This window comes from Meriones unguiculatus, chromosome 17, assembly GCF_030254825.1.
Source record: "Meriones unguiculatus strain TT.TT164.6M chromosome 17, Bangor_MerUng_6.1, whole genome shotgun sequence".
NCBI lineage: Eukaryota > Metazoa > Chordata > Mammalia > Rodentia > Muridae > Meriones > Meriones unguiculatus.
Window position 1 is genome coordinate 36,074,576 of NC_083364.1, and position 15,966 is coordinate 36,090,541.

General features: G+C 44.6%; 1 protein-coding gene across 7 annotated transcripts in view; it reads left to right on the forward strand.

Moving 5' to 3' along the window:
* The window catches only part of Pcyt1a (phosphate cytidylyltransferase 1A, choline), a 46,891-nt gene extending 31,141 nt beyond the window's left edge, over window positions 1-15,750 (forward strand). For all 7 annotated transcript variants that reach the window (XM_021635339.2, XM_021635340.2, XM_060370220.1 and 4 more), the window contains exons 4-9: window positions 4,615-4,731; window positions 5,653-5,804; window positions 8,540-8,618; window positions 9,155-9,297; window positions 10,691-10,879; window positions 12,076-15,750. In XM_021635339.2, coding sequence (XP_021491014.1) covers window positions 4,615-4,731; window positions 5,653-5,804; window positions 8,540-8,618; window positions 9,155-9,297; window positions 10,691-10,879; window positions 12,076-12,282 — 887 coding nt within the window. In that variant the 3' untranslated portion in view covers window positions 12,283-15,750. The remainder of the gene's footprint in view (window positions 1-4,614; window positions 4,732-5,652; window positions 5,805-8,539; window positions 8,619-9,154; window positions 9,298-10,690; window positions 10,880-12,075) is intronic.
* Window positions 15,751-15,966: the final 216 nt, after the last annotated feature.

A 15,966-nucleotide genomic window follows, 5' to 3' on the forward strand; every position in this document is an offset into this window, starting at 1 on the left:
TAATTTATTTTTATTTTTTACATGTATGAGTGTTTTGCCTGCATGTATGTATGTGCACCCTGTATATCCCTGGTATCAGAGAAGGCCACAAGAGGACATTGAGTCACTGAGAACTGGAGTTACAGGTGGTTTTAAGCTGCCATATAGGTTCTAGGAATAGAACTTGGGTCCTCTGAGGTGCTCTTAACTTCTGAGGTATCTCCCCTAGGTTTTAGGTGTAAGAAACAGGAGCATAATCTCCTATAAAAAGTTGGCCAGTTGGTTTGGCCTCTTGTTTTTCTCTTGCATGCTCATCTTGCTGTCTGTTGTCTTACACTATACAAGATTATATCCCTGTCACTGCAGGACAAGGAATAAAAGCAAGAAAGGCTCTTATGTCAGTTAGGGAATTCTAATTCAATTACCGACATGGGTATTCCCTCCCTGCCCTTTCCCCAAGGTTTTCGCTAAGAAATTTAAGGGAACTTAATAGGGAGGTTGGGTAATCTGGAACAAAACTCTAGTCAGAGATAAAAATATATAATACAACAGGTGAGCTCACCTTCAGACATCTATTGGAGGACAGTGAAATCCAGCAGTGTGTTTAACTCAGAGAGAAGGAGAACATGGGTAAAAGGCAGTGGTTGCCATGATTGATGCGTGAGAAGATATCTCAATAGACAGCGGATTGAAACTAGGTTTGGCATGGCTGGGGAGACATCTGCTGACTTAGCCAGACTTATTTAGAACCCAGAGAGTGACAGGAGGTTGCTCTTACTAATCTGAGACAGGTGCCAAGCAGGCTGTGGTTTATTCATTTCAAGAATTGCTGCGGCTGTGCCCCTCAAGACCTGTGCAACAGTGACCCCTTCTGGCCATTTGGTTAACATGCTAGCCTCTGTTTATCAAAGACTGGAGGTGAGGCCTTCAGACCCTGAGCTGTCAAGGGTGGCCTGGAAGGGGCCCTGCAGAGGTCAAGTGTAGGTGTAGGATAGTTGGGAAAAGGTTCAATGATGTTTGTTTTCTGAGACAGAGTTTCTCTGTGTAGCTCTGGCTGTCCTAGACTCGCTTTGTAGACCAGGCTGGCCTCAAAGTCAGAGATCCACCTGCCTCTGCCTCCCCAAGTGAAGGGATTACAGACAAGCGCCACCACATCTGGCTCCAATGATGTTTTATGGTGCTGGCAAACAGCATCCCTCAGTTCTCCTTTTTCATTCCCTAGACAGTGATTCTTCACCCTGATTGCCCCTTGCTTTGCCCTGGCTATCCGACAATATGTTCATAGCTTTTATAGCCTAGCCTTTGCCTTTTAGGATCAAATAAACTGCTGTCATAGCCCCTCAAGCCTTGCTTCAGAAAACCCAGTGTTAGTTTCATGAATTCAAGGATTAAAAAAAAACAAAAACCAATTGTATGATTTGTTTGTTCTGTTTTTGGTTTCTTTGAGACAGGGTTTCTCTGTATATCCCTGGCTGTCCTGGAACTCCCTCTGTAGACCAGGCTGGCCTTAAACTCAGAGATCTGCCTTCCAAGTGCTGGGGTTAAAGGCATGTGCCACCACTACTCAGCTGATTGTATGACTCATGTTTTATTATTGCACTTTGTCCTATGGATGAATAAACTTAGGCTAAAAGAGGAAGAAAGCTGGTTGAAAACTTGAGCTAACCTTCATATTCTATTATAGAATGATATTAAATATCTATCCTATAATGTTAAATATATTCTAGAACAAAGGTATAGCTCAGTGGTAGAGCAGGTATAAGAATCCCTAGGTTTAGATCTCAGCATCAAAAAATTAAACAAAAATCTTAGCATCATAAGAAAAACACCCATGCTATTATTTTTATATTAGTGGGTTTTACTTTATTTTAAAATATTGGACCAGCAGGATGACTCAGTAAGTAAAGAAGCTTTCTGACAAGCCTGAGTTTAGTCCCCAGAACCCACATGGTGGCCCCTGCAAGCTGTCACCTGTTCTCTACGTGTCACCATGGTATGCTTGCATATGCTATCTGTCTCTCTCTGTCACATACACACATGAAAGTAACATACCAGATAAAAGTAAAATAAACAGTTTATTGTATTACAAAATTAATACCTCTTAATGGTGTGGCATCCACAAAGCACTGAAAGAATTTAGAGTAAGATGGCTTCCTCTTAGCCTGGTCTCGCAACCAGTGATGTCTCTCTTTACAGCAGCCGGGATGGTCAGTTTCTTGTGGATATCTACGTTTTTAGTTTACACCTCCTCCCACCTTGTCATGGATTCGGGTTTCCAATGCAAACAATGACACAATGAAAGGATATTTGAAAGACAGTTTTCTAGAATGAGAATGGCCAGGTCAAAGGAGCCAAGTATTTGCTATTTGTCTTTTGATAAATATTGCTGAATTGCCTTTAAAAAAAAAAAAAAGAAATAAATTATGCCCCTATCAGCAATGTGTGATTCCTCAATTTAAGAATTACTCAGTTTAAAAATGTTTATGTATAAAGCTATTTTAAAAATTCAAACCTCTTGCCAACAGTTTTCCTCTTCTTTGATCCATGATCCTAGAGTTTTTAATTAGCAATAGTCATGCCCTGGATAAACCTCATTGGCTGAGATACCACTGTGCAAAGCTTACAGCCCTCAGGACAGGAGGAAGAATCTTCTTCAGGATTTGGTTCTATCCATCATATGGGGTTCTGGCCCTTCTTTCCTTAAAAGGTGGCAATGTTCCTATTTCTGCCCTCTGCTGCCAGAGTGAAATAGTTCCTCCTTTAGGGTCATAGTGGCCCAAGTTTCTTAGACTCCTGGGATTTCTCATGTAAAACACAATGGGCAAAATACCAGTGTTTGTCTGGCCTTGGAACTGCTTACACAGTGGGAGATGATTTCCTAGCTTTTCTTTCTTTCTTTCTTTCTTTCTTTCTTTCTTTCTTTCTTTCTTTCTTTCTTTCTTTCTCTTCCTTTCTTCCTTCCTTTTCTTTCTTCCTTCCTTCCTTCCTTCCTTTCTTTCTTCCTTTCTTCCTTCCTTCTTTTCTTCCTTCCTTCCTTCCTTCCTTCCTTCCTTCCTTTCTTTCTTTCTTTCTTTCTTTCTTTCTTTCTTTCCTTTCTTTCTTGATTATTTATTATGTATGCAATGTTCTGCCTGCATGTGTACCTGCACACCAGAAGAAGGCACTAAATCTTATTATAGATGGTTGTTGGGAATTGAACTCAGGCCCTCTAGAAGAGCAGCCAATGCTCTTAACCTCTGAACCATCTCTCTAGCCTCCTAACTTTTCTTTTCCTAGGCCATTATTATTAAAAATAACTCAACGGACAGTTCTTGTTATTCAAATTAATGGAAAAAATTGGAAAGTTCTAAAATATTTCTATTTTATTTTCAAGTATGTCATGTATCTGAGAAATATTTTCCTGTGTTTACTAGGAGGGAGAAACACTTCCAGAGATCCTGTTGTCTGCTTATATTATTATAATATAATTATATGTTCATCCTGTGATTATATGTTCATCCTTCGCCTTTAGCCAAAGCTTCCATATCATTTATTATTTTCAGGCAGCAGTGGAGTTCATTTCCTTTATTTACTGTTTGTTTGTTTGTTTTGCTTTTTTATGCAGGGTCTCATTATATAATCCTGGCTGGCCTAGAACCTCAACCTTAGAGGCTTGCTTGTCTCTGCCTTCTAAATGCTGGGATTAAATATATGCATCTCTGTGCCTGGCTAGGATTATTTTCAAAGCAGACTATTAGTTATTACGAATCAAGGCAACTGAAAATGAGAGAGCTAGAAGTCAGAATAGAGTTTGACTCTATTCTGTTTAAACACACTTGAAATGTCTTAAATTACAGGTGAGGGTTTGAGAGGTGGAGAGATGGCTTAGTGGTTAAGAGTATAGTCTACTCTTGCAGAAGACCTGAGTTCAGTTTCCAGCACCCACATTGGGAAAGTCACACCTGCCTGTAAGTCTATCTCCAGGGAATCAGACGTCTCTGGGATAGGTACTTGCATCTACATGCACAGCCCCCTCCATACACATAATTAAGTTAAAATTTTTAAGGTGAGATTTTAAAATTCAGTATATATATATTTATTGACTATAAGTTTAATATTACTTCTAAGGTAGCATTAAGGAAAAAGTAGTCAGTACATATAAAAAACATGGACTGCAATCTAAATTCCAGATACCAGAGACAGAAATTCCTGCCTCTTGCTAAGGGAATACTTCAGTCTTTAAACCTTTCTTGTGTTTTGTTCAGGTAACCCTCTACCAGTTTGCTGAGACTGTAGAACAATTAATAAAATGGCTTATGTTTTCATTTATTTTATTTTTTTTATAGTAGTGGGGACTGAACTTAGGGCCTTATGTAAGACCTCTACTCTTAGTTTTTATACCCAACCCCCTTTCTTCATTTTTATTTTGAGACAGGGTCTTACTACATTGTTCAGGCTGGCTTTGAATTTGGCAATCTTCCTGCCTTAGTTTCCAAAATGGCTAGTATTACGGGTCTATGTTGCCAGGCCTGGCCCTAAAGAGCAGCTAACAGGGAGCTCTTCTAGAGTGAAAGTCGCACAGTGCTGCTCGAACCAGTCAGCTGGGAGGGACCGAGTAAATACATTCTTATAATGAGCTCTTTCGTTTGGATTCAGGTGAGCGACCTGTGAGAGTTTATGCGGATGGAATATTTGACTTATTTCACTCTGGTCATGCCCGAGCTCTGATGCAAGCGAAGAACCTTTTTCCTAATACATATCTCATTGTGGGAGGTAAGAAGACATCAACAACTTTAAAGCTGCATAGGAAAACAGTAATCCCTCTCCTGTTGGTATGAGTTCAGTGCACTGTCTCAGTCTCATTTATCAAAGGAAGGATGTGGTACGGCCTGTCTCAAATACAGTCTTTCCAGGATGAACAGCTCAGCCTGGAGCGAGCAACAGACTCATAGAGGAGAGGGCCTAGGCTATCTCACTGTTTATAGCTGAGGTTCTACAGTTAGAGAGCAGCCTGATCCAGTTGTCTTACTTAAAAACATTTTCTCTAGACTCTATGACATCAGTTTTGAATCAACAGAAGTAGAAAAGTCTGCCAAGCAAATGTGACATGGTCAAAGCCTTATCCAGAATAAAATAAAAAACACTTAAAATTATTTTATGTATATGGATGGGTTTTTGTTGTTGTTGTTGTTGTTGTTTGTTAGTTGGTTGGCCTTCGTGTGTGTTTCTGTGCCATATGTGTGCCCGGTGCCCAAGGAAATCAGAAGAGGACATCAGATTCCCTAGACAGGTGTGAGTCACCGCGTGGGTGCTGGAAATCAAACCCAGGTGCTTTATCGGAGCAGCCAGTGCTCTTAGCTGCTGCGCCATCTCTCCAGCTCCAATAAAACATTTTTTTAAAATTTTATTGGTGTAGAAATACATAGCAGATTCATTTCAAAGTCAAGGTCTGGGTCCCGTGTTTTACCCTTTCCAAATGTGTGAACCTTTCTGTAGTAAGGTTGCTCGTGAAGGCCAGCTGCTCTGAGATGAGGACAAACATTGTTATCCGCAAGATTCTTCTCCAGATCGCACGAGGGTGGGGTGGGCACTGATACAGGCTCAGAAAGTAGGAGGTGATGGGAAAAGGTGGTGACTGAGGAGGGCCAGACAGAGGGGGCCTTGACTTAACACTTTGTGATGCCTTGAACCCAGTCTGCAGTGACGAGCTAACGCACAACTTCAAGGGCTTCACGGTGATGAATGAAAACGAGCGCTATGACGCGGTGCAGCACTGCCGCTACGTGGACGAGGTGGTGAGGAACGCCCCCTGGACGCTGACGCCTGAGTTCCTGGCCGAGCACCGGGTGAGAGACGCCTCCTGCGCACTTCCTAGTTCCAGCTCCCTCCCACGGTAGAAGGCCGCTCCTCAGCTTGTCATGTTCGTACGCCATCTGCGTGACTTTTATATGGCGACGGTGACGGAGTTAGTTTATAGTGGCCTCCCCTGACGCTTATGCGAGGCTGGTTACAAGCACCTGTGTAGCCATCATGCTCTAGCTGCCCTCACAGTGTCCTGTGAGGACAGTTATTATTCTCGTTTACCTGAGGAGACCGAGGCGTTAGAGAGGGTGAATAATGCGCTCCAGCTTACACCGTTACAGGGCTTAAGTGAACTGACCATGTGACGTTTTCCCCACTCAATAGGTGTGTCCTGCCTTTACGGCAGGACAATCTCCTTAGAATGTCCATAGTCGTAGCCATGTGCTCACAGTTTATCTATCTGGGTTAGTAAGCTGGCTCAGCAGGTGCTGAGAGACTTGGTACCCAGCTTGATGACCTGAAGTTGGACCCTGGACCCACATGCCGGAAGGTAAGAACTGACCCCTGCAAGTTGTCACATGTGTGAACAAATGCACACATAGGAAATAAATAAATACAATGTTTTAAATGTTAAAAAAAATGTTTATATTCCAAAGCCAAAGGACTGAAGCAGGAAGACCACAAGTTTGGGCTACATAAAAGACCTTGTCTCAAATACATAGGTTGGAGAGATTGCTCAGCAATTAAGAGTACTGGTGTTCTTTTTTTTTTTTCTAAACATTTATTTATTATTTATGCAGTGTTCTGCCTGCATGTATGCCTGCAGGCCAGAAGAGGGTAAGTCACCATGTGGTTGCTGGGAATTGAACTCCCAGACCTGTGAGAGAACAGCCAGAGCTCTTACCCTCTGAGCCGTCTCTCCAGCCCACCTGTGTTCTTTTAAAAGACCAGAATTTGTTCCCAGTCATCCTTTTTAAAGGGGCTGGAGAGATGACTGTGTGAGTAAGAGCATTTACTGTTCCTGCACAGGGCCGGGGATTGGTTCCCACCACCCACATGAGAGTTCACAAGTGTTTTTAACTCCAGCTCCAGAGGATCCAGCATCTTCTAGCCTCCATGGACACCACACACACATGTGGTGCACAAACACGCTTCAGGCAAAACACTCACACACACAAGATATAAAAATAAAATCTCTCAAAAAGACAAATAAAAAGAAATTAAAAAGCGAAAGGCTTCATATTTTAGAAAATAGCACATATTCTTTTATGTTGACTTAAGTTGACTTCCAACTTCAATTTGGGGCTAGGAATTGTGTGGGATCAAAAACCAAGGGTGGGGGCTGGAGAGATGGCTCAGCAGTTAGGAACACTGGCTGTTCTTCCAGAGGACCCAGGTTCAATTCCCAGCACCCACATGGCAGCTCACAACTGTCTGTAATTCCAGTTCCAGGGGATCTGACACCCCTTACAAACACACATACAGGCAGAATATCAGTGTACATAAATGTAAAAAAAAAAAATTAGTTAAAAAAAACCCAAAGGTGTTTCCAACTGTTATTTAAGAAGTAAATTATTGTTTAAAAAGCCCCAGAGGCCTTTGAATTCTCTTGCATTAAAGCATGCTTCCTACAAAGATAGACTTTAAAGACATGGGTTTATTACACCTGTTGGAGACCCTCAAGCTTGGGAAGCCAGTGTGTGCATGGGATGTGGGTCATCGCAGGAGAGTTGTTCAGCAATAGCTGCCATGTGCCTGAAGCAGCACTCGAGGCCTGAAGCCAGTGGAGATTTATTGTAACTGTTTTGGTTAGGGCAGACCCTTTAGCATATTCTGTTTACTTACGGTGTGGGGCCATGGCACACACATAAAGGTTAGAGAACAGCCTGTGGGAGGCAGTCCTCTCCGGTAGAACTGCAGTGATTAAGCTTGGCCGCGGGTGCCTTTAGCCTTCCCGCCAGCCCAGGACAGACCTTTTATGGCTCTCTAGCTTCCATCCATCTGCACTTAACAGTGCCACCACAGCCCGGGGAGGGAGGTCAAGAGGAGAGCTTTCAACATTCCCTTTCCCTTTGTAAGCAGTAAATCTCAGCCATGAAGCTTGCTGACCATGAGTCTTTACTTTGATGTCCCTTCAACTTGTTCATGGGTGATGGATATGTTTTCGGGGTTCGGATTGGCAGGGTAATAATTACATTAGCAAAGGCTTATGGGCTTTCCAGAAGGAGTCCTCAGCTTGTGAAGTGTATTTCCAGCAATACAGTGGTAGACACTCCTTCATAGCTTTGCATTTCTTGGTAGAACAAACATATCTGCTCTGGTAAAAGGAGTTTAGTTGTTATTTTTAAATTCCCCTTTTCTCAGAACTGAGAGAAGAAGCAGTTAACTAAACAGTAACCAAATCTTTCATGCTTCTGGAAGCCTTTCTGTGGCCCATTCTACAAACCTGGGAAGACAGGGAGATTCCCTTCTTTCTAGGCTCTACTAACGAGCTTACCAGAAACCCTCCTGCGCCAGTGACCACAGCATGCTGACTGTGTTCAAAGTGAGGCTAGCACTCCCTTTGGGAATGCTAGAGAAGAAACTGGCAAACTTCCTGTGTTTGCTGTAAGCTGTAAATAATCAGGTTGTAGAATGTATGAACCAAGCAAAAAGTACACAGAAAAGGTTGTTCTGAGGCATGGCCCTGCCAATTTCCCTTTTTCTAAGCCCGAGATTCTTTACAGTCTTTCCAAAAGGCAGTTATCCTGGGATTGAAGTGATGTTTTCTTATTTTCAGATTGATTTTGTCGCCCATGACGATATCCCCTATTCCTCTGCTGGGAGTGATGATGTGTATAAGCACATCAAGGAAGCAGGTGAGTGGGTGTCACTTCATGGGGCCTTGGGCAACTTCAGAGATTCAGCCATGACACTGCTTACAGCAGAACTCTGAGATGAGAAATTCAACATTCTCCTGGTCAAATTGTGGACAACAATTTGTAACAGTGTTAGTGAGCATAGCATAGCCCTGACATCTCTCAATTCTTGGTCCAAACATGTTTTAATTTCTCTTAATTGTAGGCCAAGTTCCATATTTTTCTGTTAGGACAATGTGTGTGTCCTCCTTTCTTTTAGTTTAGGCCTTTTAGGCCTTTATTCAGTCCTGCTATGTGCCAGCATCTCTAGAGTTCAGTTAGAGCATTAACAGTCTGCCTTTTTTTTTTTTTTTCCATCCTGGAACTCACTTTGTAGACCAGGCTGGCCTTGAACTCACCTGCCTCTGCCTCCCAAGTGCTGGGATTAGAGGGCAGTCTGTTTCTGGAGACAAAGAGAAGTGCGTTGCTCTCAGATCCTGTCTAGTCCCCCTGTTTGATGTGGCAGGACATCACACGGTCTGTCTGTTTCGCCTTAGGCATGTTTGCCCCCACGCAGAGGACAGAAGGTATCTCCACATCAGACATCATCACCCGCATTGTCCGTGATTATGATGTGTATGCGAGACGGAACCTGCAGCGGGGCTACACCGCAAAGGAGCTCAATGTCAGCTTTATCAACGTGAGCCGCAACTTCATCTCATGCTTCCCACGCTGTCTGCTCTGGACACGCTCTCCGTGTGCTGGGATTATCACTCTCCAAAGCTGGGCATGCTCTTTTTGCAGGAAACACCACACCAGGCACTTCACAGCGAGAATAGTACAGGGGCAGTCTCTGCCCTCGTGGTCTGACACCGTAACGTCAGCACATTAACACAAGGGCAGGCAGACCAAGCCCGCCGTGGTGGTGACGCTTCAATCCCAGTACTAACAAGGCAGAAGCAGGTGGAGCACTGTATTCCAGGCCAGCTAGGGCTGCACAGTGAGACCCTATCTTTAAAAAAAAAAGACATACAAACAGTTTGACAAATCGGAATGTATAATTAAGCATGCCTAAATCACAGCACGGATATATCTGATCTAGTGAAAGGGCTGGAAGCAAGAGGATCGGAATTCCTTGGAGGCCAGTCTTGGTAACATGACACATGAGTGCTTGCTATGCAAGTAGTCCCTAAGTTCTGATCCCCAGCACCCATGTAAGAAATTAGGCATGGCAGGAGGATCCCCGGAACCCAGCAGCCAGCCAGCCTAGTAGAATTGGTGAGCTCTGGGTTCAGTGAGAGACCCTGTCTCAGAAAAATAAGGGAAGGGTGATAAAGAAGATACCTCATGTTGACCTGGCCTACACACACACACAACATACAAACAATTTATCTAAAATCATGAAATGAGCTAGTGATGGGGGAGCCAGTATAATGAATTAATTAAGGGTCTAGTATTTCCATGTTGACTTGGGAGTTAACTCCTTCACATGTTGTGTAGTGATCCTGTGCATGCACATTACCATCTGAAAGAGTCATTATGTTGGTACATTTCTACTTCATTATTGGATTTATCTTGAAACCCCTGACTCCATTTGGTTGCATGCTGATTCGTGCAACCTCCCTGTTACAGTTAGTGTAGAGCTTTTATGATGTTAGAATTTTCACACTTTTATGTAAGGTGACTGACTGTCCAGAGATTAGCTTTCCTGTAATTATGCTGCTACAAGGCATATTAAGCAAAGCAGAGTTTTATAATTTGAAACAGTATCAGTAGCTATATTTTTCTTTCTTTCTTTTTTTTGGTATAGTCCAGGTGGATATTTTTTAACTTGTTGTTGTTGTTGTTGTTTGGTATTATTTTTAAAATTATGTGTTTGTCTCTGGGTATGTGCATGTGAGTACAGGTGCCTACAAGGGGCCAGAGACGTCACATCTCTCAGGAGCCCAGGCATCCAGGCAGGTGTGAGCCATCTGAAATGGGTGCTGGGAATCAAACTCTGGTCTCTGGAAAAGCAGGAAGTACTCTCAGCCTCTGAATCATCTCTCCTGCCTGGGTATTATTTCTTGAAAACCATTTGTTTCCTGTCCTAGGAGAAAAAATACCACTTGCAAGAACGGGTTGATAAAGTAAAGAAGAAAGTGAAAGATGTGGAGGAAAAATCAAAAGAATTTGTGCAGAAGGTGGAAGAGAAGAGCATTGACCTCATCCAGAAGTGGGAGGAGAAGTCCCGAGAGTTCATCGGAAGTTTCCTGGAAATGTTTGGTCCAGAAGGAGCACTGGTGGGAGCCTTTCCTCCTGACACTGAGGGGATAGCAAGGGAGGGGGCTGCTTTTCCTTCTGCTGTGCTAGCAATTGCACCTAGGACATAGTGTGAATGCTAGCAAGCACTTACCACTGAGCTACACTCCAGCCCTGTTTATCTAGCTGTCTCTCTGTCTCTCCGTCTCTCTGTCTCTCTCTCTCTATCTTGTTATTTACTTGTTTACTATTTTTGAGATTATAACTCAAAAATAGTAATGTAACCTTGGTTGGCTTCAAATTTGCAGTTTGTTTATCTGTTTGTTTATTATTTTAAGATTAGAACTCACTCTGTAGCCTGGGTTGACTTGAAACTTACAGTGTAGACCAGGCTGGCCTTAGAACTCACAGTGATCTGCCTGTCTCTGTCTCCCAACTGCTGGGATTAATGGTGTGTGCCACTGTACCAGGCTTATTTATGTATTATTTTGAGACAGGGTCTCGCTAAGTTGCCTAGACTGGCCTTAAACTAGCTATGTGGGTGAAGCTGTCCTTGAACTCGTGATGCTAAAGCTGATTCAGCCTCCAGTCAATTCAAGAGAATTGAGTGCTGTAGAGTGGAAAGGAATAGAGTCTTTGAGCAGAAAGGAATGTCTGAATTAAGAAGTTGTCTAATGTAGTCACACATTTTCCTAGTAATTTTGTCAGCTGTCCGTCAGCCTCGACAACTTCTTTGTTTTGGGTTTACATTGAAGAGCAGGGGAAAAAAGAACACATAGAAAGCTTCCTTTCTGTGAGGATCCACTGTGGGTCTTCCAGTGAGGGGGTCTTTCCTGAGGAAGTTCAGTGCTCTCAAACCGAATAAAGGATTCCATTAGTGAGCCTTTGTTTTTGCCTGGAGTTTGGACCACAGACGAAGCAGCCCTTGAAGAGCACCTCTGATGGAAGCCAAGACTAGGCTAACTGGCAAGCAGGTGGAAACAGGAAAGGAGACCGCCTAGAATTACAGTTGTGCCCTCCTGTCTTCCTCAGTCATGTTCAGCATAGCCAAGGGCTAGGGGAGCAAGCCAGTGGCAGGGTGTGTCCTTAGCATGCTTGAAACCATAGCTTTGAGCCTCGGCAATGACCAATAGGTGATTCCAGGGGAGATTTATAATGGTTTGGGGTTTCTGAGGCTCCAGTGGTGACACGTGGCTGTGGGTGTCTTCTAACTCTTCTTTTTGGTCTCCCTCCCCAGAAACATATGCTGAAAGAGGGAAAAGGTCGGATGCTGCAGGCCATCAGCCCCAAGCAGAGCCCCAGCAGCAGCCCCACTCATGAACGCTCCCCCTCCCCCTCCTTCCGATGGCCCTTCTCTGGCAAGACTTCCCCATCCTCCTCCCCAGCAAGTCTCTCTAGGCGCAAGGCTGTGACCTGTGACATCAGTGAAGATGAAGAGGACTAACTTTTCATCCCTGTTCCCTCTCTGTCCCCCTGCCCATCACCTCCAGAAGCTCTCTGTCGAATTCCATTTTGTGATCCCAGCACTAAACCTAAGGACATCTACAAAGAAAAGACACATGGGGCAAGAGGACCTGGGAATGGGGAAAACAAACCAGCCTGTGCCCTAAGAGACATCCTCAGCCACATCCGGAGGCTGACCACACCTTAGACACCTGCTCCGAATCCATCTTCTCTCCCCAGAACTTTGCTTTACTGTTTATGCTCATGTAATCTTGACAGGGAAATTGTCATTTTTATTAATTTTTTAAAAATTAGTCTTTCAAATATAGTAAGTAGAACTAATTTTTTGCCCGAGGAGTGGGCAGAAGAGGAAGCGTGTAATGCCCAGAGGCCTTTCTCCCTGATCACTAGTGCTTGCCTTCTGTTCTGAAGCAAACTAGCTTGCCAGATCCTTCACACAGTGAGCCACGCTGATGGGTAATTTAGAGAGACTACTGTAACTTAAACTTCCCTTAAAAAGACGTAAAAGCTGAATTAGCCCCAAATTCCCTGAGTGTCCTGCTGGCCCATATGTCATGGCTGTGGGGAGGAAGAGCTCTGAGTCGAACTTTTCTTACTCCCTGAGGAGTTTCTTGTTGGACCCAATGGGGTCCATGAAGACACTGGTGGCGATGAAACCAAACCACAGAGCATCAATTGCAGTTTTTCTGCTGTGTTCATCTTCTCAGAAAATTCTGTTGCCTAGTTACTTGGGAGCTCTTGTCAGTCTTTCCTGCAGCTTAGCTGCAAAGGAAGGGACGCTTTGAGGGACACTGTGATTGGAGAGGGGCGTGGGTCAACTCGGTCTAGTGCGAGGGCAGTTGAGGGTGAGCTTCTGCTGGGCATGCGTCCCTCGCCCTGCCACTGCTGTTTCAGCATCATGCCCGGCTTCATAACAAAGGATGCTTTGTAAATGCGGCTTGAACTTGACCCATTAATCCATGTTGCTTATTGCTACACTTAGCACTTTTGCTTTTCACAGAAAGCACAGGCTAAAGCACCAGGGACCACTTTGATCTCTGAAACCCTCTCCTCAGCCTCCTCTCTGCTCCTCTTAATGTTCTCTGGCCGATGGGTATCCCATGGAGACTCTCCTCTAAGAGCTGCACCTGACAGGGACTTCTTCCCTCTCCTCCACAAGCCACAGGCATAACTAAACCTGCTAGCACACAGAGGTAGTGTCCCCTTGCCTTCCTGTGCCTGCTGGTTCCGAGGGAAGACAGATCTTGAATTCTAGATCAAAGAGTGCTGACTCTCAACACTGAACGTGAGCTGAGGTTTTCAGCCCCTTGTACCCCATCTTGGCTACGTGGGCCAGCAAGTTTATCACCACCTGTAGCTGGATTTAGGGCAAAGTTGTTTATGTCCAGGACCACCTCGTTGTCACTCTTGTCAGAGTGGGGCGTTACTGTTTTCAGCAAAGAAAACCACATCCCACCCTCCCCACCCCCCGTGCCTGTGCTGAGACTACGAGCATTTTATAATCCTCCCTCCCTTTCTGGTGGAAGCCTAAGGGTCTGGGGCTGGCACCACACAACGCCTGCATAGCAGGACTACCCAGGCTCCTAAACTCTCTCCCAGGCAGAGCAGAGGAGAGGAGCAAAGAGAGGCACAACTCAACGGCCTGTGGAAACTCCATCCCTAACTCCTCAGGAAGCACTGTTTTCACTCAGCTCTGACCCATACGGCCTTGGCCTGGAATCCTTTGTCCGAACCTGTTTTCTCAGACTATGTAGCACCGTGTGGCTTATTTGAACTTTTCTACTCTGGGGATCCGTTTCTCTCTGCCTTATCCTCCCAGGTATACAAAGGTGATGACGTCCCTGTGGACGCTCACCTGCCTGTTCTCTCAGCGCGCGTCACTGGGTGTGCACTTCGGATTGCAGAGGGAGCTCCTCACAAGTGATTTTCCTCCGTGTGGTTACTCCTGTCAAGTGTACTGTTGGGGTCCCAAACATCAGAGCCCCTAGGCTGACAAGCTATGCAACACAGCCAGGACGAGCCTAGGCTCGTGTTCTGAGAGTATCCCTCGCCCCTGTGCTGTCTCCTAACATATTCTCAGTTTCGATGGGGCAGCATGTTAGGCATTTGATGGTCAGTGTGCTCCTAGGTGCTAGAAAAAGGTGCTGTTGAGATGGTGTACCCAGTTGAATGTGCTTAAGTGTTTGAACGTGTCTGTGACTGTACCCCTCACCTCACGTGTGGAGCCACCTCCCCGAGCCAGCACAAGAGAGCAGGCAGCACGGAAAGGCCAGGGTGGCAAGGGTGGGAGGCCCTTACGTTGTGTGGCCTCGCAGCCTCTATGCCACAGGAAGAGGCTGAAGACAGGAGTCCTCGAGCTGGTGCTGGAGAGGAGCCAGTACAGCAGTTAACCTTGGCATGGGCCGGACAGGATCTTTGCTCTTTTCATATGCTAGGCTGAGACTGAAGAACAGAGGTTGCTGCTCAGAGGAAGTAGAAATGGATCGCTAGTACCGCAGCAGCCGCTCCTGGGAGCTAAGTCAAAGATCCTTATTTTGCAGACACTTGAGGAAAAGGGGTTGGGAGGGTGAGGAGGTTGGAAATCCTAACGAGAAAGATTGAGAAACCATTTGTGGCCACCTTTCTCAGCAGCACCTTAGTTACTCTCGTGGCCTCACATCTGACCAGCCTTCTAGGACGCCCTCCATGGTGGCTTTGACACTGTCTCTAGCCTTTTTTCTTACCAACTTTTCAGTCCTTCCCCAAATCACTTCTGTTTCCCTGCTTTGGTTTAATCCCTCAAGCCATAGCTTCTAGATTTCTGTCAGCATACATGCGCCGAAATTGAACCCACACGGTTCAAAGAAAGCTTCCTTAACAATGGTTTAAAACTAATGGTATTTTTTTTTAAGCTCACCAATATAAGTATTTTTAAAGGTTGTATTTTTCAAAGTCATAACAATGATTGTTTTCTCTCACAAAATAGATTATCATGGGATAAAGAATGGTCCCTGGCTTCTATTTTTCAGAATAAATAAGTAGAACATGTTCTTGGACTTATACTATTAAAAGTTAATTCTCCTAAAAGAAAAAGAGAAATATATTCTGTCTGCCAGAATTTTTTGTGGGCCTGATAGGGGTAGAGAACAGAAATGGCAGGATTAACATTTGGATGGCCCAAGCTGGGTTCCACTAGGTTTGAAGCGAGCTCCTTCCACCCCGTTGGAGGAACTGACTGTTCTCAACAGTGAGAACTGGTTGGTTGGGTGTCTTGCATCGTGGCTTCTGAACAGAAAACACTGTTGGAAAGGGTTATCCAGACATGACTGTCTTGCCCATGGCCAGTGCGAGTCAGTGGGGAGTTTGCCTCAGTTCAGTGTATCACCTCACTGTCTAATGATTTGTTCAGAGTTATTTTGGCTTTTGTCATTCAGCCAAATAAAGGCCATGTGGTTTTTTTTGCCTGGTCTTTCTGTCTCCAGTTGTTTTGACCAGGCATCCATCCATCTATCCATGTGTGTGATGTTTAAGTATTTGCATTCGCAGTTCCTTTGATTTTTGCGTCCTATTTTCTGTCTTCAAGATCAACTTCAGACCATGTTCACGAGCAGTTTGTGTTCACAGCTTCTTACAGAAAACTCAAAAGGCTGCAAGAAAGGCCCTCAGACCTCCTGATGGCCAACCT